This window comes from Mastigoproctus giganteus, chromosome 4 (genome assembly GCF_048544385.1).
Source record: "Mastigoproctus giganteus isolate SK-2022 chromosome 4, ASM4854438v1, whole genome shotgun sequence".
NCBI classification, from domain to species: Eukaryota; Metazoa; Arthropoda; class Arachnida; order Uropygi; family Thelyphonidae; genus Mastigoproctus; species Mastigoproctus giganteus.
In genome coordinates, this window is record NC_143578.1 from 9322392 (window position 1) to 9350203 (window position 27812).

General features: G+C 38.6%; 1 protein-coding gene across 1 annotated transcript in view; it reads right to left on the bottom strand.

Annotated features, from left to right (window-relative positions):
• Positions 1-27812, bottom strand: part of LOC150086375 (uncharacterized) — a 58993-nt gene that overhangs the window by 3356 nt on the left and 27825 nt on the right. The window contains exons 4-5 of the mRNA XM_090371291.1: positions 16345-16428; positions 9035-9115 (exon numbers count right to left, since the gene is read on the bottom strand). Of these exons, the coding sequence (XP_090227417.1) occupies positions 9035-9115; positions 16345-16428 (165 nt within the window). The remainder of the gene's footprint in view (positions 1-9034; positions 9116-16344; positions 16429-27812) is intronic.

The window sequence follows — 27812 nt, forward strand, 5'->3', positions numbered from 1 at the left end:
TGTCTCTTTTCATAAGAGGGGAAAAAATTCTCACTTATTTGTAACTATATATTTATTGATAAGAACACATTTCTATGAATTGTAAATATTCCTTATGGGATATTTTTACATTTTGTAATGCTCTCCCAAATAATTCTGTACAATTTCTGGTACTTGTCTTTTCTATAGACCTTTTCAAAAATTTGAAATATAGTATCCCCCCCCCCCCCCAAATTATTCAAAACACTTGAACAGCATCATCTATTCATGATCAGCCCAACTCCCCAAAACTACCTAATCTGTTGCTGGCCCAATCTTATTTTTTTCTCAGAGAGAGAGAGAGAGAGAAAGCACTCTCATTCTGCCTAGGACTGTCTTGAGTCTGCCTGAGTTCTTACTGGTTCAGTTTAAATCATTTTGACTATCTGTAGCTAATGGTTCAAGAAGAAAAAATTTTAAATAAATTATCAAATTTTTACTGCAGATGAACTGAATGAAATGTTCTTAATCATAAAGTTAAATGGACTTTTTCTGTAATTAGTCCTCTGCACCAGTATGGTGGAGGAATTTCTAAAGGCCTTTTCAATCATTGCTGTAATTATCCAGGAGTAGGGTTCCCCCATAAATTATTCCATATTTTTCAGCTGCCATAATATGCAAATTGGCTAATGAACTAATTTTATAGACAATGCACAATGGTGCAATAAGATTTCTCAATCTGTAATTGAGAATTCATTATTATGGTTTTAATCAAAAATATTCATGTTTGCCAATGCAGCTGTATAAGAATATTTTTCTATCAAATCTCAAATTTTTTTTTTTATTAAAAGAAATCCAGAATTTCTTTAGTACCTAAGGGTTGAAAAATTCTAACATAACAGGGTTAACCCCTTGTTATGTTAGATGATTATATCCAACCATGATATATTCAAATTCTAAATATTCACTTTAATCTCTGTTATTGGGGCAAGGAATATTCGTACATATAAATGAAATGGCAGAAATGTCAATCACAAGTAGAAACTGCCATGGCAATAAATGGGACAAACTATTCATCTTACAAATTGCCCAGACATTGCTTCCCAGTTTTTTTTCCCTCTCCCTCCCCTCTCAAGGATACTTCTACAGCCATAGTCCTGAAACATGATGTGCAAGTGACCAGAATCTAGTGATGAAATATGTATTGAGGACCACACCTCAAGATAGAAATGTGTGGTGAGCTTTATACTCTGAGATAGGTTAGTAACTAAACATATTTACATTTCTAATTGTCAGATTAAGAAAATTTAAGAGTAAATGCTTTGGTATGTCTTAATGTACAAATATAATTATCTTTCAGAAACTGAAATACTTATGCAGTTTATAATATAGTATTAAAAAAAAAATAATAAAGTTAAGCTCTTTTTTTTTTTTTGGTGGACTTTTTTTATTATTATTGTTTGATTACATTTATTATTGATCCACCTTTCTCAACTGGCAATAGATGCCTCACTAATCACTTTTTTCAACAGGTATAAGAGGTTTTTCCATCCTGAAGGTTCCATTTGTTAGCATTAGTAGAGGCATATGATGCAAGAAAGCAAGCTTATGCATCAGCCAAAAAAAAAAAAAAAAAACTTCCACTTCATCCCTCTGTTCGTTCGAAATACCTGTCCAGCTGAGCCTTAAATTTATTTAGGCTATCAACTTCCACAACAAGGGATGGAAGTCTGTTCCACCAACCCACTACCTGCTGGCTAAAGGCAATTTGAATTTATGCCCTCTCAGGTGATTATGCTGAGCAAGAGGAAGAATCCCATCGGCATTGAGGATGCCCAAACCATTCAAGGCTTTATACACCTCTATCAGATCACCTCGCTGGTGCCTAGTCTCCAGACACTGTAATTTGCAAAACTTAAGCTTTTCTTCGTAAGAGCAACCCTTTGTTCCATTCACTAATCTTGTTGCCATTCTCTGTACTCGTTCCAGCAGCTCTATATCCTTCTTGAAATGAGGCCTCCAGACCTGTATACAGTACTCAAGGTGTGGCCTGACCATTTCCTTATACAAGGGAATAATCACCTTATCCCTGCTAGAAAAATTCCTGTATATCATTGATAAGACACCATGAGCTACTCTTGCAGCCCATCTGCACTGCTCAGAGAACTTCATATCTGCCTGAACAATTACCCCCAGGTCCTTTTCATTCTCTACCACTGTCAGTGTAGTACCATAGAGTTGGTACGCTGCTCTGGGGTTGCTGTTTCCCATATGTAGTACTTTACATTTGTCAATGTTAAACTTCATTTGTTATACACTTAAATCAGTTTAGACCCATCTCAGTGAGCTCTTAGAGATATTTGCGTATGACATACGATGTTGGGAGATTATGTTCCATGTTAAATCAAAGGTGTACTGTATTTGTCTTATGGAGATATTTTCATATTGTTTAGAATTTGGTGAGCAATCTGAACAAATCCTAATCCGCAAAAGAGTTATCAGGTAACATTTTATAGTTAATTTTTAAATATTAATACCAGCTGCACCAATTTAAAGAAAACACTTGCTCTCAACTGTATATACAGTAATCACTGATATATTTAAAATAATAAGAGATTACCTCAGTCTTTTGCATAGAATCCTTCCAGTCAATGCTCTCCAAAATATAAACAAATAAAATGATTTTAATGAATTCTTTCACTTGTAGAGACATGACCGATCTGACACAACTGAATCTAAAGCCGAGAGCCCCTACCCAACCCCGAAACACATCAAACCAACTCAGGAAAACCACGAGTGCGAGAAGACATTGTCAGAATAATTAAAGACTGAAAACCGTTTACGAGAATAAATAATTAAAATCACGATTATAAAATTTGGATAAAACAGTTTTCAGTCTTTAATTATCTTAATTATTCTTACACAATGTCTTCTTGCACTCATCTTTTTCCTGAGTTGGTTTGATGTGTTTTGGGCTCTCGGTTTTATATTCCATTGTGTGTCGGATCAGTCATATCTCTGAGTGAAAGAATTCATTAAAATCATTTTATCCACTTACATTTGGAGAGCATTGACTAGAAGCATTCTACTCAAAAGAATGAGGTAATCTTATTTTTTTAAATATATTCTTACAACGTAGAAGTTGAGCTCTGTTTTTATAATCAAATAGAAAGTCAAAGTGCCAGCTAGTTCAAGGTTGTGCTAAGTATCCCAACAGAGCCATAAACATTAATGCATGCAGGCCATTATAAATGTAGCCTCAACACAATGGATAACTGCAAACAACACCATAAATATAAAGAAGCTGAGAGCAAGCAATGTGAGATAATGCAAGAATTGCTTTTATAAAAAATAATGAAAATTGAAACCAATGGTGTAACAATTGCTAGAAACTAAATTAGTCAAAAACCAAAGATGAAGAGAACATGTGCTTGCCAGAGCTGCAAAAAAAAAAAAAAACAGGTAAAAAAAAGTTTTTTCTGTATAAAATGCAAAATGCAAAATGGAGTATCGTCTCAAGTGTGCCATGATGAAACAAGATAAAGATTCGTGGATTTGTGTTGAATGTACAATAACAGATAAATAGGACCGTTAAAAAATTGAAGAAAAAAAGATTGATTTCTCAGGTAGCAAACTTTCATTAGAGGAATCAGCGATGGGAATGCATGCATTGAAAATCAATGTACAAGGTGCTGATTGTATAAAAATTCTGCAGTTGATAATTAAAAATATTTGCAGAGCAGAAATCTATAATAAATCAAAACAGAAATAATGAAGACTCAGTCATATGTGAAATCAATTCACAAAGGAGGTTAGGCAGGCGAAGGTAGATTACAAGAAGTCTTTGGCAAAGGATGCAAAGAAAAACGGCAAAGAGTTCTTTAGTTATATAAACTCTAGAAGGAAAGGGATGAATCAGATTGGACCACTTAACATAGATGGGTTGACTATTGATGATCATGCTCAGGTAGCTGATAAACTGAATGAGTATTTTTCATCTACATTCACACATGAGAAGTTATTCAATGAGGGGAGTGCCAGAAGTTTATCAAACTCTAACAGGGAGCTAAGTGATTTTGTAATAACTGAAAGCAAAGTGGAGGAGAAATTGTTGAAGTTAAACATAAAAAGGTACCTGGAGTGGACAGTATCTATCCAGTTATATTAAAAGAAGTAAGCAAACCCTTGGCCATAATTATGAGAGCTTCTTTGGACTCAGGGGAGGTCCCCCCATGGACTGGAGGTGTGAAAATGCAACGCCAATTCACAAAGGAGGTTCAAAAGGTGACAAGTAACTATTGACCTATTAGTTTAACTTGTGTTCCGGGGAAAATAATGGAATCACTGGTAAAAGCATTGCAGGATCATCTAGACAAGACCGCAGCAATAGGTAAGACATAGCATGGGTTTGTCAAAGGGAGGTCTTGTCTGACCAATTTGATTGGATACTATGATGTGGTCACAAAGGAACTGAATGCCAAAAATAATTTTGATATCATATACTTGGATTTCAGGAAAGCTTTTGATACTGTTGCTCATGGAAGACTGCTATACAAATTGAAGAGGTATGGCATTAAGGGTAAGTTGCAACAATGGATAAAGGGATGGTTGAGTGGGAGACGACAGTGTTGGTAATCAATGGACACTGCTCTTCGTGGACAAATGTTATTAGTGAAGTTTCCCACAGTTCGGTGTTGGGACCAATATTGTTTTGTGTATTCATCAATGATATTGATGAAGGTATATCAGGTTTAATATCCAACTTTGCAGATGATATAAAGGTTGGCAGGGTTGTTAATGACAGTAAAGACAGTATGCTACTCCAACTGGATCTAGATAACAGATATTTATTTAAAGTATACCCAGTAAAATAAAATAAAATAAAATATTTCCAGAAGCTTTCGGAACTCGTGTCCCTTTCTCAACTGACAGAATTTTTAAATACATTACAAGCAAACTGTGGCACGTTACTCATTCGTCATTGTTGTAGCACGGACGTGTGCTGCCTTGCGCCAGTGATCATCCATCAATAAAACGGTTGTCTCCAGGATTGGATGTATACGCATGCCTTTCTGGCGATTTAATGCCTTAGGGTTGTTCATTATGTTTAGTGACTCTAGCCATAGGCGGTGGCGAAAGTGTCGCGCGTGGTCCACTATCTCAAAGTCGCGCTTGGGGTCAAGATCGTGGTTGGTAGCCCAAAAATGTTCTGCAAGCGCGGACTGGTCAGTTTCGGCAAGCCGGATTGCTCTGTCGTGTTCCGTGAGGCGATCCTGGAGACGTCTCGATGTCTCACCTACGTAGCAACTGTTACAGGCCCTACAGGTGATACGGTACACTACATTGCTGCGTAAGACAGGTGTGACAGGGGTCTTCACACTGGAGACAAGTGAACGTAGGTTCCTACCTGGTAATTGTACACATTTTATGTTGTAACTTCTCAGGATCTTCGAGATACGTCCTGACACTCCTGGATAGTACGGAATGTAGGCGGATGATATGCCGACTTGCTTCGGAGGTCTTGGGTTGGAAGTAAGCTCTTGTGCCTGTAACAAGCATCTGTTTAGTACATGGGATGGATAACCGCATCTGGTTAAGTCCGCCTTCACACGGGAGATCTCGTTACGTCTAATTGTGTCGGTGCTGGAATGGCTCCAGGCCCTGGAGAACAGGGTGCGGGCAGTGCTATTGAGATGGCTTGGAGCGTGGCCGGACCCGTAGTTGGTGAATTGACCGCACCACATGGGTTTGCGGTATACTGAGGTCTCTAGATGTGGGCCTACGCGATGCACTAGCACGTCCAGAAACGGGAGCGAACCGTCCACCTCTGATTCTACGGTAAACTTGATGAAATTGGATAGAGAGTTGAGGTATTCTAGTAGTACCGTTTCAGAACCACGTGGTATTATGGTAAAAATATCGTCGACATATCTACACCACGTTGTAATAGGTGTAGGTGGGTTCTGGTGTATCTGCTTCTCCAGATCTTCCATGGCGATGTTAGCTACTACGGAACTGACAGGGGCACCCATAGCAGTGCCATGTACTTGTTTGTAGAGTGAGTCTTCAAAGGTGAAGATGCTGCTAGAGAGGCATAGGTTGAGGGCGGTACAGATGTCATCAGTGGATAGTGACGTCCTGGATTGGAGGCTTAAGTCGCTCTCAAGGAGCCTTCTGGCGCAGTGCACGGCCTGTTGGACGGGAATCGAGGTGAATAAAGAAACCACGTCAAATGATGCCATGACAGAGTTATCAGGGATTGAAATGTCCTTAATGGTGTTAATGAATTCACTGCTGTTTTTAACGGTGTGAGATGTATTACCTATAAGAGGCGAGAGGAGGCTCGCGATGTGTTTGGACAGTTCATACGTTGGGGCACTGCAGCAAGACACTATAGGTCTGAGAGGAATACCCGGTTTATGGATCTTTGGTAATCCGTAGAATTGTGGTAGTTGACAGCCAGTACCACGCAGAAGATGGTGAGTCGCGGTCGGGATCTTCTTATCTTTAAGCCATGCGTGGACAAGTTTATTAACATTTGCTTCCAGACGTTTCAAGACTTTAACGGGAGGATCAGGTAGAGGTTCATATACGTTAGGATCGAGTAATAGGGCCAAGGCTTTCTCTCGGTAGGCTGATCGGTCCAGCACAACATCGATCCTGGCGATCCTGGAGACATCGAGACGTCTCCAGGATCGCCTCACGGAACACGACAGAGCAATCCGGCTTGCCGAAACTGACCAGTCCGCGCTTGCAGAACATTTTTGGGCTACCAACCACGATCTTGACCCCAAGCGCGACTTTGAGATAGTGGACCACGCGCGACACTTTCGCCACCGCCTATGGCTAGAGTCACTAAACATAATGAACAACCCTAAGGCATTAAATCGCCAGAAAGGCATGCGTATACATCCAATCCTGGAGACAACCGTTTTATTGATGGATGATCACTGGCGCAAGGCAGCACACGTCCGTGCTACAACAATGACGAATGAGTAACGTGCCACAGTTTGCTTGTAATGTATTTAAAAATTCTGTCAGTTGAGAAAGGGACACGAGTTCCGAAAGCTTCTGGAAATATTTTATTTTATTTTATTTTACTGGGTATACTTTAAATAAATATCTGTTAAACTATGGACCCCAGTACTCCAGGCCCATTTGTCACTATTGGATCTAGATAAGTTGGATAAATGGGCTGAGGAGTGGCAACTGAAGTTTAACATTGACAAATGCAAAGTACTGCATATGAGTAGTAATAACCGAAGAGAAACGTACCAACTGTGAGGTACTACACTCAGGGAAGTGGAAAGTGAAAAAAAGACCTGGGTGTAATTGTGCAGTCAATTATGAAGTTTGCTGAGCAGTGCAGATGGACTGCCAGGGCAAGTTGTGGAGTCTTGTCAATGATATATAGGAATTTTGCTAGCAGGGACAGGGAGGTGATTATCCCATTGTACAAGGCAATGGTCTGGCAATATCTAGAGTATGGTGTTACAGGTCTGGAAGCCTCATTTTAGGAAGGATGTAGAGTTGCTGGAATGAGTACAAAGAAGGGTAACAAGATTGGTTAGGGGAACAAAGGGATGCTCTTACCAAGAAAGGCTTAAGTTCTGCAAATTGCAGTGCCTGGAGAGTAGGCACCTGCAAGGTGATCTGATTGAGGTGTATAAGGCCTTGAATGGGTTAAGCAAGCTGAATGCTGATGGGATTCTTCCTCTTGCCTAGATTAAGAACCAAGAGGGCATACATTCAAATTGAGGAAAGACAGTTGTAGAATAGATGTGTGGAAATTTGCCTTTAGCCAGTGGGTGGTTGATTGGTGGAACTGACTTTCATCTTTTGTTGTGGAAGTTGATAGTCTAAATAAATTTATGGCTGAGCTGGACAGGCATTTGGAATGAATGGAGGGGTGAAATGGGAGGTTTTTTTTTTTTTTGGCTGATGCTGCATAGCTTACTTTCTTGCATCATATACCTCTACTAATGCTAATGAATGAGTTATGAAGTAAACTTGATATGGTTGTTACCAACCAAGACTGTTAATCAGCAGATTCAGATTATGACTTAGCAAGAACTCAATGATTTCTGCAAAAGAAAAAGAATGGAATGAAAAGCTCTATGTGCAATTTAATACAATAATAAGAGTAATAATAAGAATAACCATGTTATAAATAACAAGATATATGGAATGGAAATTAGATCACAAGAGGTGACACATGTAGCACCATGAATGAATATACCATGTGAATATCATTTTTTTCCCCTCCCCCAAGCAATCTTCACTATAGGCTGATTAATTCAGTCATAGTGAGAATAAAGCCCAAAAATGTTTCTTTTCCAATCCAAATTGACTCAATTCCATGGAATGACATTTTTTTTCAATCCTGGATCAAAAAAGTAAATTGGAAAAGCTAACAGTGAAAGTATTGAAGTATTCTTTTGTCATGGTATTTCTAGCATTAACTTATTTTACTAACTTGATACATTTTGACTGCCTTTTATTATATTTACTTTTACAATAGTGCAAAATTTTCACACTCTCAAGCTAATTCTTAACCACATCTGGCTATATCAGTCCTTTTTTATTACATTGGGTTTTTTAACTTTTTTTTTCTCTTTCACTACATGGTGCATTTGTTGCAAACCTTTGTATGCAATCTCATGTACACTTGTTATGTAAGTTAAATATTGTTCAGTGAGAAATGCTTTATCTGATTTATCTGCTTTTGTTGATTGGTGAGCATTAACAAGACTGGGACTGCCCAGCTTATTGTTGGGATGGTGTTAACAGTAATCTGGCCATTGCTCTATATATCAATTGTGTTAAAAACATTTTACTGTAATTTTTACTTATTTTAATGGGTACTTACTTATTTCAATATATACACATAAAAAAAAAAAAAAGTGCCTGGTCACATGTGACCTTAAATTGCCCCAGGAAAATATTCCCCCTCTAGTTCTTCAGGGAAACAACCCTGCAGCTTGTTAAAACTGAGGCATATATTAACTTTTATTCCACTATGCCTTTAAGATAGGTGGTAAAAAAAATAATGAAAAAATAAAAGTATTATTCCTACCTGGAGGACCTGATAAGACTGTACCAGGTGCATAACCAAAACCAGGATATGGAGGAGGAATAGTAATGATGTACAGCATATCTGAAAACATATAACCAATAAAGAAGACTAAATTTAAAGGCTCTTACATTGAACTTGAATAAGAAAATTGATTTTCTATGGATATGTTTTCATACCAACAGTTTCATTAAGTACTTTTTTTTATAATATTATGACAATGATGTTTTTACTTTCTTTTTTTCAAACTCTGAGCCAGAGTTTGTCAAGGCTTGCCATGTGATTATATGACAGACCTTGTACACACATTCTCTCATTTCCATGGCTCCCAATTCAATAATTAATTAGCATTAATTACTAAATAATTTTTATGTTATTTGAGTGACTATCACATTTTGAGAAGGTAAATATACAACTTTGACATCAATTTTAAGATAACTGATAGGTTAGTATAATAATAGGAGTTTACCTCAATATAGTGCGTAGAACACTTCCGTATGATACCCTCCAGAAATTAAAACGGAGAAAACGAAAAAATCGACAACTTACCGGTACATTAGAGTAAAATATAAATAATTAAATAATCAACTTAACTCAATTAAAATCAATTTAAAACAATTAAAAATCAAATTAATGCAATTAAAAGAATCTAACGAAAATATTCAAAACAATTTTCCTTCCTGAAGCTGACAACGATTTTCGACCGAATGTCGTGATCACAGGAATGAAAATTACTGAATCAGGTTAAACCTGATACTTAAATAGAGATTATTTGTCTTCACGCATGCGCGTAAAGGTCCACGCATCGGAGATCAAATATGGCTGCCGAACATTAACAGAATTCTCGTGTAATTTAATTTCAACGGTTTCTGCAATTAATAGTCGCGTATAATTACGTTGAACGTTAAGTATTTTGGCCTTGTTAAATAAAAGTGTTTTTCGTTATTTGCATGAAAGGCTAATTCTGACGCTGCTGAACGTAGAACATACTGAGTAGTACAGCTCTGACTCATACTATCTAGATAACTGACAGGAAAAAAAAAATACTTGACACTTAGAACTAGTACATTTTGATTCCCTTGTTCCCACCATGCTGGAATAATAACTGTTATCCAGGTGGTAAAAATCTAATGGTTAAGATTCTTTGATGGTGTTTGTGTGGTAGGTAACTAGTGGGGAGAGCCTAGATAAATTTCATAACCACATTAACAGCTACAACAGTGATAATTTTCTCTGTGGAAATGGGTAACAAAACCTTTTTTGGACATTAAGATCGATATCTGTTATAACTGGCCCAACAGCTCCATATACATTTTAACCATTCTGCTTCTCTCTACTCATTTGAAAATTGCACATAATCAAGGGATTTACCCTTCATTGTGGGTGTGTATACACCACATACATACCCACAATGAAGGGTATGTATACATCACATCCTGAAACAAGAAATTCACAATTAGGCACATGATTCTAAACAAACAATACTTGGTGTGGCTTTTCAAGATACCAACTGACCACTGACAATTCCTCCCAATAAAGGATAACAGCCGTTCAGACCCTCATTTCATAATCCCCTTACCATCTGGGGATAGGTGACAATAAATAGATTAGCCAAGAAGCATAATATCATATTAGACTTACGAGAAATCTGAAACAACTCCTATGCTCCTCTGACACTCCCCGCAAAATGAGACTTTCATGCAGCACCAAAGCCCAGGCAGGCAGCTTAGAAAATTATAAACAAGATTTGAGAAATATGTTACTCATACTACATATGAAAACTTAAAATAAAGTGACACTGCTCACCACTCAAAAACAAAACACCATATATTCAAAACTTCAAATCCAAAAGTCCTCAAATTCACCTGCTACCAAAAAAGATCTTCTATAGCCTTTCCACATACAAAAAAGCTATTACAACACAGTGAAAACCTCTCCATGGCTAACTCTCTTCCAGGACCAGGCCATCAGAGCAATCCTACAATCCTGCAGCAACATGACAGTTACAATCTATAGGAAGCACAAGAACAACCTGCCCTAGCCACAGAGCTATGAATCCTCCAAAAACAACCACTTATAATATACATGACTTTATATTATAAGTGGATAATTAATGCTGCTACTGCATTACAGTGGTAGCATTAATTATTGAATTATTTTCAACTCTTGTATTGAAAGAAAAATAAAAAAAATCCTTTACTAATTTCTTAACTTTGGGGCAAAATAGTCCAGTACCAGAAGTTCTAATTATGTTTTTAATTTGGTTGCTTGCTTAGGCCTGACTTAAGTCACCATTTGGTACAATGTTGTTAAATGAGGCCATTCAATAACTGATGAGATTCCAGTAAGAATTAAAATAATCTGTCTTATTTGAAGCCTTAGAATTTTTAATGAAAATGGACTAATTGAATCTATTGGGAATATTATTTGATTAAAAAAAATTAGTTTTAAGTGGACTCATGGTTAATGGATGTTTCTAAAAATGAGTGTGAGTCTCGGGAGCGGCCCGCTTCTGCAATACAGCGAGATGGAATTATAATGCAGTAGTAGCATTAATTATTGAATAACAATCAGATTTTGAGAAGACTGAAGGAAAAAATTACTTGACACTTAGTGAGAACTAGGACATTTCAATCCCCTGTTCTCTCCATGCTGGAATAAATAACTAACTGGAAACAAAAAAAAGAAAACAGATTTTTTAATAAAAAGGAGGATTTTTTAAAAATCCATACTCCATTTGAAATTAAATTTAATTGGCAAAATACGCACATATTAAAATACAGCATGGGATTGTTTATCAGTACAGTATGCTTTTACCTAAATTACCTAATGTCTGGATTTTTGTTTGGGTAGGCTATTAGACATCAAGTGGTTTTGATTGCTTCAAGAAAGGTACTGCCCTCTTCGGAAATGTTGCTTTGTTCATTACCATAGCCTTGCTGTCATGAACATTTCCAAAACTTCAGCAGAAAGAGATCTGAATGCAATTTCTGTTTTTATAACTTGGTTGAATATTCTCACACACTCACTACGCAACAAAGCTGACAGAAATTTCTAATAAACACTAACACAACAGTGACCTTTACAAACAACTTATAGGCTGCAGGCTCATTCATCCCAACAAAAATTTAATAAGAACTTGTCTGTGTATGGGGAATGTTTACCACAGTTTAAAATCTGCTACAAACATAACACATTATCGAACAGAATAATCGAGTGCTTTTCCACGTTTTATTTTAAAGTCACTGATCTCATACACTTGCAGAAATAACATAAGTTATTCTTATTGATGGGCTGCTGATTGTGCATCAAAAGTCCATTTGAATGACTATCCCTTGACACTTGATATAATTTGTGTAGAACTATTTATAAGGTCACAATGTGTTACAAGATGGCTGAAGTGCCACTATTCTATATTAAACACGCAAACCCAACAGATGTTTTTGCCAATGCAGTGAAGCATGTATTGGACAATCATTATCCATTTTCAATCCACTGCAGGATGAAGGCCTCTGCAACAACTTTCCAGTTCCTTCTGTTTTGTTGCAATAGCCATCTATTTACTACCCACAAACTCTTGAATTTTATCTGTCCATCTCCGTCGTTGTCGCTCAGGTTTTCTTCTAGCTCCTCTTGGTTACCATTCTGTTCTTTCTTAGGCCATCTGTCATCATGACTTTGGGCTATGTGTCCTGTCCAAGACCGTTTTGTTTTGATAAGAATTTCCTTTACTTGAGTTTGCTGCCTAATCCATGTGTTTCTCTTCTTATCTAACAGTCCAATTCCCAATATAATTCATTCCATTCTTTGCTGTGTAGTTCTGAGCTTCTCTTCCATTCTTTTGGTGAGTACCCAAGTTTCACTTCCATAAGTCATGGTGGGGAGTATACATTGGTTCATTATTTTACTTTCAGACAAATTGGGATATTGCTCCTCAGTATGCGACTATTTCCTGAATGCAATCCATCCAAAATTTATTCTTTTGACTTCCAGGCATTTATCATTACAGCTAATGACTTGTCCCAGGTTACTGCAACTTGCATTAATTGAAAAGCGAGTCGCCATGACCCAGTCATGGCAACTCTCTTTTCAATTACTGCTCTTTCAATAATTATATCCCTTTCTGTGGCATACTTGTTCATCATTACTTTTGTTTTAGCCATATTCATCTTTAGTCTGAAATCCTTACAACCAATTAAGATTTTCCTCTAATTCTTTGGGATAGTGGCTTATAACCACAATGGCATAAGCCACGTAAATCGTCAAAGGTTTAGATACTCTCCATTCACATTGACTCCTTTCTGTGACCAATCTAATCTTCTGAAAGCTTCCTCAAGGGCAGCAGTAAACAACTTCAGAGATAGTCTCCTTGTCGAACTCATTTCTCAGTTTTAAATTTGCTACTGTCTTTGTCAAGTCTAATAAAGGAGGTAGCATTCTCATATTTTCTTCAAAATCATAATATATGGGGTATCTATGCTGTCTTTCCAGTGCCCGAAACATTGCCTTATGCTGTATGGAGTCAAATGTCTTTTCGTAATCCACAAATGCCAGGCATAATGGTGTTTTATATTCTTTTTCTTTCCCTATTAGCTGTGATATTACGTGAAGGTGATCCATAGTTGAGAATCCTGTCCTAAAGCCAGCTTGCTCTTTTGGTTGATTCTCATCAAGTATTCTTTTTAATCTGTTAGTAATGACCCTTGTGAACAACTTGTAGATGTGGGATAACAAGCTAATTGGTCTAATTTCCAATTTCTGATTTATCTCCTTTCTATTGCAGCAAAACTATGATTGCATTATTCCACTCTTTAGGCATCTCATCTTTTATACTGCATTTTGTGAAGAGTCTTGCCAGTTTTTGTGTCATGTCTCTTCCTCCCAATTTTAACAACTCTACAGTAACTTCATCTTCCCCCGGGGCTTTGATTCTTGAATGCATGTTCTACCTCACATCATTCCCTCGCTCCTTGTATAATTCTCTATAGTAGTTTCCTGCTATTTGAATTATGCCTTCTTTGCTAATTATAAGTACACCATTGCTATTCTTCAGTTTCAGTATCATTTATCTTTCTGTATTACTGCTCATGGCTGCTGATTTAAGTCCCATGTTTTCCCTTAATGCTTGTTCTACTTTTCTTGTGTTAAATCTTATTTCCTCTCTGAGTCTCTTTCTAATGGCTTTGCATAACTCGGTATAATCAATTTTCTCCTTGTCAGTGTTTATTTTGCTTTTCATTTGTCGTCTTTGGTTCATCATAAGTGTTTCTTGACTAATTTTTTCTTCTTTGGATTTCTTTTTACCTATAGGTTTCTTGGGCTTTATTGCTTTCAGAAAGTTGTAGTATTCCTTGTCAATATCTTGGTCCTGAACAGTCTGCAGAAACTCAAACCTGTTAAGTTCCAGTACATGCTGCTTTTTTTCTTCTGTTATCTCAAAGACCTTCGTATTATTTACTCGAGTCAGTTTTTTTTCTTTTCTTTTCTTACATCTATATCAATTGTGCATCTTACCATTCTGTGATCACTTCCAACATTTACCTTGTTCAGGACAGTAACATTCACGATATATCTTCTGTTAGTGAGGATGAAATCAATTTCATTAGTTGTTAATCCATTTGGGCTCTTCCACGTCCACTTTCTGTTCATCCTTTTCTTGAAAAAAGTGTTCATTACTGACATTCCTCAATATTCCGCAAATTCCACTAGTCTCACCTCTCATTTCTGTATTGGACAAGTTTAGCAGTTAACTCAGTGATGGCATCCTTTAGCCTTTCAGTCGAGTGTGAATTGTTCAGAAATGCCAACTCTTAAGATATCCCCACAACTTTAAAAAAAGTGGAAGAGTTAAGGACTGATGAATGTTGCAGAGTCTCTAAGAGATCATGTAATCTTCAAACAGATTTTACTGACTGCTATCTTGTTGGCAATACCTTTCCTGACATTCCATGTTGTCTGGTTAATATATGTGCTTATTAAACATTTGCAGATGCTTCTGTATGTTGAGAGTTTCAAAGAAAATGCTTATGTTTATTCAGTATGTGAGTGAAGTTACTGCGTGACTGACTTTGTATGCTCATGATATGTGCTGCCTTCTGTTGTTAATCTGATATGTCAACCAAATTTTACATTGTTTCTATGTGTGTGTTATACACATACAGAGATATGCAATTTTATTGTTTGGCAACTTTAAAAGCACCCTGTACTAACTGGGCCATAAAACTTTTTCTACCTTAAATACCATAATATTTAATTTAGCAAAATCTATATTAAATATAATTATAGCAGTCCAACACAATCAGAAATGGTGTCAGCTCTTTCAAAATGAGTAGATGTTGGACTGCTATAGACACTAATAATTCTTGAATAGCCAGATATTGTCCTAGAAATGAATGTGGATTTTCATGAAAATCTTTGTGTAAGCCTGAATGACAAAAACAGTTTGGTGGCTCTATTATGGTACTGTTTGAAATATTGTGCACACAAAAATCAGCCTGTAGCAGCAGGCTAAATCTGGCTTTATCACTATAAGTCTGAATCAAATGCGGAATTACCATCATGGAATTATCTGGCTTCACCTCCTACAAAGAAGTTTAAAGAACCCATCTGCTGGAAACGTCATGTTATCCCTTGAGACTAACACGCTACCACTAATGTGGATTTTTTCTTTCGACAACCCCGTTACCACTGCTTCATATCAAAACGGACATTGTCAAAGACAGAGAGCAGGAATTACTTTGGTAGCTTAAATAAGCAGCTTCACTGCCAGCAATTTCAATCCACTGAAGACATTCCATAAACAAGACTTGGACAGCAGGACAACTTTCTATCACTGTGGTATAGAAAATTTCATTGTATTCCATGACAAGTGTATAATAAATAGAGCAATTATATGGAAAAGTAATGGCCACATCTATTCAATCTGCACATGTGTTTGTTTGATACAACAAGTCATCCCTAATCCTGGATGACTGCCTGATCCCAGATTAAGGATAAGACCAAATAATTCATGGAAACAGAAATTTTTCCTGCATCAGCCAAAAAATAAAAAAAATACAACGATAATAATAATAAAACAGAATAATCCAACTATTTCCATTCCCACAAGGTAACCATCCAGTTCTGCTTTGAATTTAATCAAATTTGATGCCATGTGGAAGCAACCTATTCCTTTTGATGGAATAAGTTGCCTCTCAATTCTAGAATTCAACAACCTGCTGCAATAGAGATAGTTCATTGGAAAAGGTAGAAACTTTTTATTATAGATCATCATATACCTGCATTATTAAGCAGTTGAATCATGCTTTGCTTACCTGGAGAAGTTATTGGTGTTCCAGTGTGGTTTGGACTAGTACCAGGATAAGGAGGAGGTATAGGTGTGATATACATAGCACTCCCTGTATAAAATAAAATGTACAAATAGCTTAAATAAGTCATATAAAGTAATATATATCATTCTCTTGAAAATTAACAAAATTATTCACTATTTTAGGTATTAGTTATAAACTAAACCACACTCCTTCGAAGGAGTACAGGGTTCTTATTCAAAAATAAAACCCTGTGCTAAATAATAAAAATTCTGTTGGCTGAAAACAGATTTTTTTTTTCTTTTTTTCAAATTTGTATAATGACTGGCTTGAATTATTTGCAAGAAAGCTGGTAGCAGAAGAAATGGAAATAGATGCAAAGAAAATTATGATGTGGTCTATCAAGGCAGTGTTAGTTGGGTCGGAAAACTGCTAGCTTGGAAGGGTACAAGAACTAATAGATTAACAGTAGCCACTAGTAGAGGTGAAAGTGATTCTTGCACTGCTTCTATTGGAATGAGCAGCAGTCTGGAAAACAAGATGCAGGGTATTTCAGAGACTGCTGGGAGTCATTGCAGTACAAGTAAACACATGGGTTGTGTTAGAGTAGCTAAGAATAGGAACAGGTGCATGTACACCAATGCTAGGCACCTCCGTAGCCAGGTGGGAAGGAGCAGCAGTGTGTAACACACACTTCTTGATAAGACAGGGATTCGAGCCCGTCACCACCAGACGCGGAAAGGTCAGGGCATGACCACCGCATATTCTCGGAGCAATATGGCCTTAGTTGATAATGCTCCTAAAAATCAAATAACAAACAAACAAAACACCAATACTAGGAGTTTGGTAAATAAATTTGATGAATTTGAGGTATTGTTCAGAACATCAAAGGCAGATATTGTTGGGATATTAGAGAGATGTGGTGTCACACGGATATGAGGAATGCAGAACTGGAATTTGGGGAGTACAATGTGTATAGGAAGGGAGGAGGGGTTATACTATTAGTTAAGAAATACAAAATCCAAGGAAGTGAAGCCCGTCGACATCGCTGGACAGTGCAGTCGAGTCAGTTTGGTGTGACATAAGCATTGGGAGATCAAAATTGAGAGTAGGAGTGTGTTATAGACCTAATGACTCTGATGAGTATAATAAGGAACTGTACAGGGAAATAGTGGGCTAGTAAATCAGTCTTATAATGGGGGATTTTAATTTCCCAGATATTGACTGGAATTTGTGGGTTGGTCACTCACACACTAGCAAGGCTTTTGTGGATCTATTGGATGATTGTTTTCTACATCAGCATGTTTGGGAGGCAACTAGAGGGAGTAATACTCTTGATCTGATTATTAGTAGTGATTCTTCATGCATTAAGAATCTGCAGATAAATGAACTACTAGGTGGCAGTATGCTAAAATGGGATTTACTCAAAGAGGTAACCACCATCAGGGGTAAAGGGAACGGTTTTTGCTTTCATAAAGGTGACTACGATGGTCTGAGACAGTGTTTAAATTCTATACAGTGGGACCAACTGAGGATGTTACCAACAGCAAATTCAAAATGGGAAGCATTCAAAGAACTTATCTTGGAAGCTACTAGGCGTTACATGCCAACTAAGAAATATTGTTCAAGGTTTAGGCCTAAATGGATGTCAGATGAACTAATGAGACATATGGCATGCATGGGATACATATAAATTAACATGTGACACAGAAGCCTATGATAGATATAAGCTGATCAGTAACCAAATTACAAAGGAGGTTAGGCAGGCGAAGGCAGATTATGAGAAATCCTTGGCAAAGGATGCAAAGAAAAACAGAGTTCTTTACCTATGTAAACTCTAGGAAAGGGATGAATCAGATTGGTCCACTGGATATTGATGGTTCAACTGTTGATGATCCTGCTCAGGTGGCTAACAAACTAAATGAGTATTTTGCATCTACATTCACACATGAGGAGTTATTCAGGGAGGGGAATGCCAGAGGTGAATTAAACTTTAGCAGTGAGCTAGATCATTTTGTAATAACTGAAAGGAAAGTGGAGGATAAATTGTTGAAGATAAACAAAAAAGGCACCAGGGGCAGATGCGATCTATCCAGTTATATTAAAGGAGGCAGCAAAGGAAGTAAGCAAACCCTAGCCATAATTATGAGAACTTCTTTGGACTCAGGGGAAGTATCCATGGACTGGAGATGTGCAAAAGTAATCCCAATTCACAAAGGAGGATCATAGGACGACACAAGTAATTATACACCTGTTAGTTTAACTTCTGTTTCAAGAAAATTAATGGAGACACTGGTTAAAGAAACACTGCAGGATCATCTAGACAGTTATAGCAAAGACACAACATGGTTTTAGCATTAGTAGAGGCATTTGATGCAAGAAAGCAAGCTTATGCAGCATCAGCCAAAAAAAAAAAAAAAACCCCACTTCCACTTCACCCCTCTGTTCGTTCAAAATACCTGTCCAGCTGAGCCTTAAACTTATTTAGGCTATCAACCTCCACCACAAGGGATGGAAGTCTGTTCCACCAACCAACCACCCGCTGGCTAAAGGCAAATTTCCGCACGTCTATCCTACATCTGTCTTTCCTCAATTTGAATTTATGCCCTCTCAGGTGATTTTTCTGAGCTAGAGGAAGAATTCCATCAGCAATGAGCATGCTTAAACCATTCAAGGCTTTATAAACCTCTACCATATCACCTCGCTGGTGCCTAGTCTCCAGACTGTAATTTGCAAAACTTAAGCCTTTCTTCGTAAGAGCACCCCTTTGTTCCATTCACTAATCTTGTTGCCCTTCTCTGTACTCGTTCCAGCAGCTCTACATCCTTCTTGAAATGAGGCCTCCAGACCTGTATACAGTACTCTAGGTGTGGCCTGACCATCGCCTTATACAATGGAATAATCACCTCCTTATCCCTGCTGGAAAAATTCCTGTATATCATTGACAATACTCCATGAGCTACTCTTGCAGCCCGTCTGCACTGCTTATTTGTTAAGGGAAAGTCTTGCCTGACCAATTTGATTGGATACTATGATGTGGTCACAAAGAAACTGGATGCAGGGAATAACTTTGATATCATATATTTGGATCTTAGAAAGACTTTTGATACCGTTGCACATGGAAGACTGCTGCACAAATTGGAGCAGTGTGGCATTGGAGGCAAATTGCTGCTATGGATAAAGGGATGGTTGAGTGGGAGAAGACAGAGAGTGGTAATCAATGGACACTGCTCATCGTGGACTAATGTTATTAGTGGAGTCCATTGTTTTCTTCTGTATTTATAAATGATATTGATGAGGGGCATATCAAGCTTAATGCAAGTTTGCAGACGATATGTAAGTTGGCAGGGTTGTTAAGGACACTAATGACAGTACGCTGCTGCAACAGGATCTAGAAAAGTTGAGCAGATGGGCTGAGAGGTGGCAAATGAAGTTTAACATTGATAAATGTAAAATAGTACATATGGGAAGTAGCAATCCCAGAATGACGTATCAACTCTGTGGTACTACACTGACAGTGGTAGAGAACGAAAAGAGGAGCTGGAGGTAATTGTGCAGGCAAATGTGTTTTCTGAGCAGTGCAAACGGTCTGCAAGAGTAGCTCAGTGTCTTGTGAGTGATATACAGGAATTTTTCTAGCAGGGATAAGGAGGTGATTATTCCATTGTATAAGGCAATGGTCAGGTCACACCTTGAGTACTGTATACAGGTCTGGAGGCCTCATTTTAAGAAGGATGTAGAGCTGTTGGAACGAGTACAGAGACGGGCAACAAGATTAGTGAATGGAACAAAGGGTTGCTCTTATGAAGAAAGGCTTAAATTTTGCAAATTACAGTGTCTGGAGACTAGGTACCTGTGAGGTGATCTGATTGAGGTGTATAAAGCCTTGAATGGCTTGAGCATGCTCAGTGCTGATGGAATTCTCCCTCTTGCTCAGAATAATCATTTGAGAGGGCATAAATTCAAATTGAGGAAAGACGGATGTAGGATAGATGTGCAGATGTTTGCCTTTAGCCAGCGGGTGGTTGGTTGGTGGAACAGACTTCCATCCTTTGTTGTGGAAGTTGATAGCCTAAATAAATTTAAGGCTGAGCTGGACAGGTACTTGGAACGAACGGAGGGGTGAAATCGGAGCGTTTTTTTTGGCTGATGCTGCATAAGCTTGCTTTCTTGTATCATATGCCTATGCTAATGACGTGTTGCCTTATTCAGCATAAAGACTGCACACATTCTTTGACTGCAGCAATCTGAAGCCAGAATGGGGAAAACGTGATATATCAGACTGTGAAAACAGGTTTGTTGTCGGTGCACATTTAGAAGTCATGAGTCTAGAAACAAAAGACAATTGGTTTCTCAAAAGCATCTATCTTAAAGACGTAAATATGGTAGAAAAACAATACTTCAAAGGCAAAGCTGTTATACTCTAAGGAGTAGTATGAAAAAATAAGATCCAGTGTGCAGCAAATAGCATCTGAATTCAACCAAGCCCAGAACTGCTCTATTTCAACCATAGCATGCTCAAGAAATTGGGTATTGGCGGTCACCTGCCTATTCAGAAGCCAGTTTTTTTTCAGAGAAAAACAGAAAAATCAACTTCTTGCAGTGGTGCCAAGAATGTCACGATTGAACAATGTAAGAAAGTCATGTTGTCTGCACTGATGGTATCAAGAACCTCATGAAGCAATGGGCCCTGTTTACCTTGTTAAGACAACCTATCTTCTGGAGAGGTGGTATCTTACGAGGAATGTTTTGTTGGAACAGAATGGGTCTGTGGATACTAATGGAAGGTTGAATGTCATCCAGGGAGTACTTGAATTATGTATAAGATCTACTACACCCTATAATGTTACACTTTTATCCCAAAGGTGATTGCAACTTTATAGATAACAGTGCATTGTGCCAAAATCATGCAATAATGGTTCAGAGGACCTGACATGGATTTCCACCACCTTCCCTGTCCCTCACATTCATCTGATCCCAATCCCATTGAGAATGAGTGGATATGTTGGAGAGAGCTATTTGGCATCAAAGTCCTCTTTCTTCAACTTTTCAATTGTCAATTTTCAATGCAAACTGTGTGCAGAAGTCCTCATCATCAATATCAGCCATTTTCAATGCGCTGCAGGATGAAGGCCTCTCCAGCAATTTTCCAGTTCCTTCTGTTTTGAGCACTGGCCATCCACTTACTACCCACAAACTCATGAATTTCATCTATCCATCTCCGCCTTTGTCTTCCAGGTTTTCTTCTAGCTCCTCTTGGATACCATTCTGTTATTTTCTTAGTCCATCTGTCATCATGTCTTCGAGCTATGTGTCCTGCCCAAGACCATTTTAGTTCTTTAGTTTTGATAAGAATGTCCTTTACTTGAGTTTGCTGCATCGACATTCACACATGAGGAGTTATTCAGCGAGGGGAATGCCAGAGGTGTATTCAACTCTGGCAGTAAGCTAGAGAATCTTGTAATAACTGAGAGTAAAGTGGAGGAGAAATTGTTGAAGATAAATACAAGAAAGGCACCTGGGGTGGATGGGATCTATCCAGTTATATTAAAGGAAGAAGCAAAGGAAGTAAGCAAACCCTTAGCCATAGTTATGAGAGCTTCCTTGGACTCAGGGCAACTACCCATGGACTGGAGATGTGCAAATGTGACCCCAATTCACAAAGGAGGATCAAAGGGCGACACAAGTAATTATAGACCTGTTAGTTTAACTTCTGTTCCTGGAAAATTAGTGGAGGCACTGGTTAAAGAAGCACTGCAGGATCATCTAGACAAGACTTCAGTTATAGCTCACACACAGCATGGTTTTATTAAGGGGAAGTCTTGCCTGACCAATTTGATTGGATACTATGATGCAGTCACAAAAGAACTGGATGCAGGGAATAACTTTGATATTATATACTTGGATCTTAGAAAGGCTTTTGATACTGTTGCACATGGAAGACTGCTGCACAAATTGGAGCAGTGTGGCATTGGAGGCAAATTGCTGCTATGGATAAAGGGGTGGTTGAGGGGGAGAAGACAGAGAGTGGTAATCAATGGACACTGCTCATCGTGGACTAATGTTATTAGTGGAGTCCCTCAGGGTTCAGTATTGGGTTCATTACTGTTTTCTGTATTTATAAATGATATTGATGATGGTATATCAAGCTTAATGTCCAAGTTTGCAGACGATACGAAGGTTGGCAGGGTAGTCAAGGACACTACTGACACTATGCTGCTGCAACAGGATCTGGAAAGGTTGAGCAGATGGGCTGAGAGGTGGCAAATGAAGTTTAACATTGCCAAATGTAAAGTACCACATATGGGAAACAGCAACCCCAGAGCAACGTATCAACTCTGTGGTACTACACTGACAGTGGTAGAGAATGAAAGGAACCTAGGGGTGGTTGTGCAGGCAGATATGAAGTTCTCTGAGCAGTGCAGACGGGCTGCAAGAGTAGCTCATGGTGTATTGTCAATGATATATAGGAATTTTTCTAGCAGGGATAAGGAGGTGATTATTCCCTTGTATAAGGGAAAGGTCAGGCCGCACCTTGACTACTGTATACAGGTCTGGAAGCCCCATTTCAAGAAGGGTGTAGAGCTGCTGGAACGAGTACAGAGAAGGGCAACAAGGTTAGTGAATGGAACGAAGGGTTGCTCTTACGAAGAAAGGCTTAAGTTTTGCAAATTACAGTTTGTGGAGACTAGGCACCGGCGAGGTGATCTGATAGAGGTGTACAAAGCCTTGAATGGTTTGAGCATGCTCAGTGCTGATGGGATTCTTCCTCTTGCTCAGAATAATCACCTGAGAGGGCATAAATTTAAATTGAGAAAAGACAGATATAGGATAGATGTGAGGAAATTTGCCTTTAGCCAGCGGGTGGTTGGTTGCTGGAATAGACTTCCATCCCTTGTCGTGGAAGTTGATAGCCTAAATAAGTTTAAGGCTCAGCTGGACAGGTATTTCGAACGGACAGAGGGGTGAAGTGGAAGTGGTTATTTTTTATTTATTTATTTTTTTTTTTTATTTTTTTGGCTGATGCTGCATAAGCTTGCTTTCTTGCATCAAATGCCTATGCTAATGCTAATCCATGTGTTTCTCTTCTTATCTAACAGTCTGATTCCCAATATAATTCGTTCCATTCTTCGTGTAGTTCTCAGCTCCTCTTCCACTCTTAGCATTAGCATTAGTAGAGGCATATGATGCAAGAAAGCAAGCTTATGCAGCATCAGCCAAAAAAAACACACACCACTCCCATTTCACCCCTCCGTTCGTTCGAATTACCTGTCCAGTTGAGCTTTAAATTTGTTTAGGCTATCAACTTCAACAACAAGTGATGGAAGTCGGTTCCACCAACCAACCACCCGCTGGCCAAAGGCAAATTTCCGCACATCTATCCAACATCCGTCCTTCCTCAATTTGAATTTATGCCCTCTGAGGTGATTATTCTGAGCAAGATGAAGAATCCCATTGGCATTGAGCATGCTCAAACCATTCAAAGCCTTATACACCTCTATCAGATCACCTCGCCGGTGCCTAGTCTCCAGACTCTGTAATTTGCAAAACTTAAGCCTTTCTTCGTAAGAGCAACCCTTTGTTCCATTCACTAATCTTGTTGCCCTTCTCTGTACCCGTTCCAGCAGCTCTACATCCTTCTTGAAATGAGGCCTCCAGACCTGTATACAGTACTCAAGATGTGGCCTAACCATTGCCTTATACAAGGGAATAATCACCTCCTTATCCCTGCTAGAAAAATTCCTGTATATCATTAACAAGACACCATGAGCTACTCTTGCAGCTCGTCTGCACTGCTCAGAGAACTTCATATCTGCCTGCACAATTACCCCCAGGTCCTTTTCATTCTCCACCACTGTCAGTGTAGTACCGCAGAGTTGATACATTGCTCTGGGGTTACTGTTTCCCATATGTAGTACTTTACATTTGTCAATGTTAAACTTCATTTGCCACCTCTCAGCCCATCTGTTCAACCTTTCCAGATCCTGTTGCAGCAGCATAGCGTCAGTAGTGTCCTTAACAACCCTGCCAACCTTTGTATCATCTGCAAACTTGGACATTAAACTTGATATCCCATCGTCAATATCATTCATAAACAACGGGCCCAACACTGAACCCTGAGGAACTCCACTAATAACATTAGTCCACGTTGAGCAGTGTCCATTGATTACCACTCTCTGCCTTCTGCCACTCAACCATCCCCTTATCCATAGCAGCAATTTGCCTCCAATGCCACACTGCTCCAATTTGTGCAGCAGTCTTCCATGTGCAACAGTATCAAAAGCCTTTCTAAGATCCAAATATATAATATCAAAGTTATTCCCTGCATCCAGTTCTTTTGTGACTATATCATAGTATCCAATCAAATTGGTCAGGCAAGACCTGCATTTAACAAAACCATGCTGCGTCTGAGCTATAACTGAATTCTTGTCTAGATGATCCTGCAGTGCTTCTTTAACCAGTGCCTCCATTAATTTACCTGGAACAGAAGTTAAACTAACAGGTCTATAATTACTTGTGTCAGCCTTTGATCCTCCTTTGTGAATTGGGGTTACATTTGCACATCTCCAGTCTATGGGTACCTCCCCTGAGTCCAAAGAAGCTCTCATAATTATGGCTAGGGGTTTGCTTACTTCCTTTGCTGCCTCCTTTAATATAACTGGATAGATCCCATCCACCCCAGGTGCCTTTTTTATGTTTATCCTCAACAATCTCTCCTCCACTTTCCTCTCAGTTATTACAAAATCATCCAGCTCACTGCCAATGTTTACTTTACCTACATCATTCTCCTTCCTGAATAACTCCTCATGTGTGAATGTAGATGAAAATACTCGTTTAGATTGTTAGCCACCTGAGCAGGATCCTCAACTGTTGAACCATCAATATCCAGTGGACCAATCTGATTCATCCCTTTCCTTCTTGAGTTTAAATATGTAAAGAACTCTTTTCTGTTTTTCTTTGCATCCTTTGCCAAGGATTTTTCGTAGTCTGCCTTTGCCTGCCTAATCTCCTTTGTGACTTGGTTACAGACCAACTTATATCTATCATAGGCTTCCATGTCACCCATTAATTTGTATGTATCCCATGCATTTTTCTTCTCTGCCACATGTCTCATTAGTTCATCTGACAACCATTTAGGCCTAAACCTTGAACAATATTTCTTAGTTGGTATGTAAAGCCTGGTAGCCTCTAAGATTAGTTCCTTGAATGCTTCCCATTTTGAGTTTGCTGTTGGTAACATCATCAGTTGGTCCCACTGTATAGAATTTAAATACTGTCTCAGACCATTATAGTTGCCTTTACGAAAACAAAAACCCTTCCCTTTACCTCTAATGGTAGTTACCTCCTTGTGTAAATCCCACTTCAACACACTGTGATCACTGCCACCTAGTGGTTCATTTATCTGCAGATTCTTAATGCATGAAGAATCACTACTGATAATCAGATCAAGAGTATTGCTCCCTCTTGTTGCCTCACGAACATGCTGATGTAGAAAACAATCATCCAATAAATCCACAAAAGCCTTGCTAGTGTGGGAGTGACCAACCCACAAATTCCAGTCAATATCTGGGAAATTAAAATCCCCCATTATAAGACTCTCTGATTTACTGGCCCACCCTGTAACAATATCTTATTATACTCATCAGAGTCATTAGGCCTATAGCACACTCCTACTCTCAATTTTGATATCCCAATGCTTATGTCACACCAAACTGACTCAACACTGCACTGTCCAGCGATGTCAACTGGCTTCACTTCCTTGGTTTTTATGTGTTTCTTAACTAATAGCATAACCCCTTCCCCCTTCCTATCCTGTCTGTCCTTTCTGTAGACGTTGTACTCCCCAAATTCCAGTTCTGCATCCCTTATATCTGTGTGACACCACGTCTCTGATATCCCAACAATATCTGCCTTTGATGTTTGGAGCAATACCTCAAATTCATCAAATTTATTTACCAAACTCCTAGCATTGGTTTACACGCAGGTATACATGCACCTGTTTCTATTCTTAGCTACCCTAACACAACCCATGTGTTTACTTGTACCGCAATGACTCCCAGCAGTCTCTGAAATATTCTGCATCTTGTTTTTCAGGCTTCTGCTCATTTCAATAGAAGCAGTGCAAGAATCACTTCCACCTCTGCCAGTGGCTACTGTTAATCTATTAGTCCTTGTATTCCCCCCAACTAGCAGTTTTCCGACCCACCTAACACTGCCTCGACAGCATCAGCAAATATTCTTGCACCCTTTCTATTTAAGTGTATCCCATCCCTGTAGAAGCAATCTCTCCTGTTAACAAGTACAGTCCAGACTGAAAAAAATTGTACCCCTTGAGCCTTGCACAATCCCTCCAGGGCCGAATTGATCGACAAGGCTCTCATCATATACTCCCTCCTATCGTGTCTGGGCAGAATTGCAGACACTTTCAAATTCAATCCTAATTCACGGCTTTTTTTCAACAGTGACCTGTACTTGCTAAGTAATTCCGCCGGTCTCCTACTCTTAATATCATTAGTGCCAACGTGTACAACTATATCACTTTTGTGCCCTTAAAAGATGATATCCGCGCTCTACAACGTCATCAACCTTTGCCCCCGGCAGACATACCCTGGTCCTATTCCATCTATCCTTTTTACAAAGCATGTTCCCCGTTTCCCTGAGAATAGAGTCACCAACAACTACTAGTTCCTGTGGGACCAGCGCATTCTGCCTAGGGGGCTGCCTCTGTGTTGCCTGATGACCAAGTGCAAGCTCTGGCGTTGATGTGGGCAGCCGAGAGCTTGATGGGCCCCTCAATTTATTTCCTTCGAGTGCCCAAGTTTCACTTCCATAAGTCATGTTGGGGAGTATACATTGGTTCATTATTTTACGTTTCAGACAAACTGGGATATTGCTCTTCAGTATGTGACTATATTTCCTGAATGCTATCCATCCAAAATTTATTCTTTGCTTGACTTCCAGCCATTTATCATTATTACAGCTAATATCTTGTCCCAGATAAGTATATCACTCCACCTTTTCAATTACTGCTCCTTCAATCATTATTTCCCTTTCTGTGGCATACTTGTTCATCATTACTTTTGTTTTAGCCATATTCATCTTTAGTAAAAAATCCTTACTAACCATGCATAACAGATTAAGATTTTCCTCTAATTCTTTGGGATCGTGGCTTATGACCACAATGTCATCTGCAAATCGTAAATGGTTTAGGTACTCTCCATTCACATTGACTCCTTTCTGCGACCAGTCTAATCTTCTGAAAGCTTCCTCAAGGGCAGCAGTAAACAGCTTTGGAGATATTGTCTCCTTGTCGAACTCCTTTCTCGATTTTAAATTTCCTACTGTCTTTGTCTAGTCTAATAAAGGAGGTAGCACTCTCATATATTTTCTTCAAAATCATAATATATGGGATATCTATGCCTTGTCTTTCCAGTGCCCGAAACATTGCCTTATGCTGTATGGAGTCAAATGTC